Raw genomic sequence first — 686 nt, 5'->3', positions numbered from 1 at the left:
TTTCTAGTGCTTGTGTACTTTCTGTGCTGCTGAACTTTTGTGTTCTTTTGACGACACAATTTTTTTCTTATTTTTTGCTTGGAGAATTCCAAAAAATTGACCTCTTTTCGACAATTTTCTAGCTCGCCACGTGGATTTTTTGTTGGAAACTTGTGGAGTTTTGAGGGGGGTTGATGCCTGAAAATCACCTAATCAAGTCAAATTTCAGCAAAGTTTTCAAGCCAAAATTTGAAATCTAGTGAGCCTCCATCTCCTGGTTATTGTGGAAAATCTGAAATGTTCAGATTTAAAAAAAAATCGAAAATTGAAGAAATCGAAAAATCGCATGAGAGAAATTCTCGCCGGGTTCATCCGAGTCTTGACCGACTTCCGCATTTTCTGGACGTTTTTGGCACTTTTCCTATCGATTTTCGCGTTTTTCGACGTATTTTGGAGTCCAGATTTCTGGAAACAGTCAGCTGGAATAATGCAAAAATCTGGAATTTTCAGACATTTTTTCAAATCGAGACGTAATAGTGAAGAGGCGAAAAATAGGTAAACATGGGTCATTTTAGGCTTAAAATACATTTTTTNTCAATTTNTATATGTTCATTCCCCCCCCCCCCCCTTATTTTTTTCTTTTTTCAAATCGATTCGAACCAGATGGTCATCTTCTTCTTCTTCCTCCCATTTTCCCCTTATTTTCC

At 37.0% G+C, this 686-nt stretch overlaps 1 protein-coding gene across 1 annotated transcript in view; it reads left to right on the top strand.

Moving 5' to 3' along the window:
* Positions 1-325: 325 nt before the first annotated feature.
* The window catches only part of CBG22188, a gene marked incomplete at both ends in the record, with an annotated part of 3,174 nt that continues 2,813 nt past the window's right edge, over positions 326-686 (top strand). Inside the window, one exon of the mRNA XM_045242010.1 lies at positions 326-509. Coding sequence (XP_045097506.1) covers positions 326-509 — 184 coding nt within the window. The remainder of the gene's footprint in view (positions 510-686) is intronic.

This window comes from Caenorhabditis briggsae (assembly GCF_000004555.2).
Source record: "Caenorhabditis briggsae complete genome, chrI, whole genome shotgun sequence".
In the NCBI taxonomy this organism is placed as follows: Eukaryota; Metazoa; Nematoda; class Chromadorea; order Rhabditida; family Rhabditidae; genus Caenorhabditis; species Caenorhabditis briggsae.
This window is presented reverse-complemented; position numbering and strand designations above follow the sequence as displayed.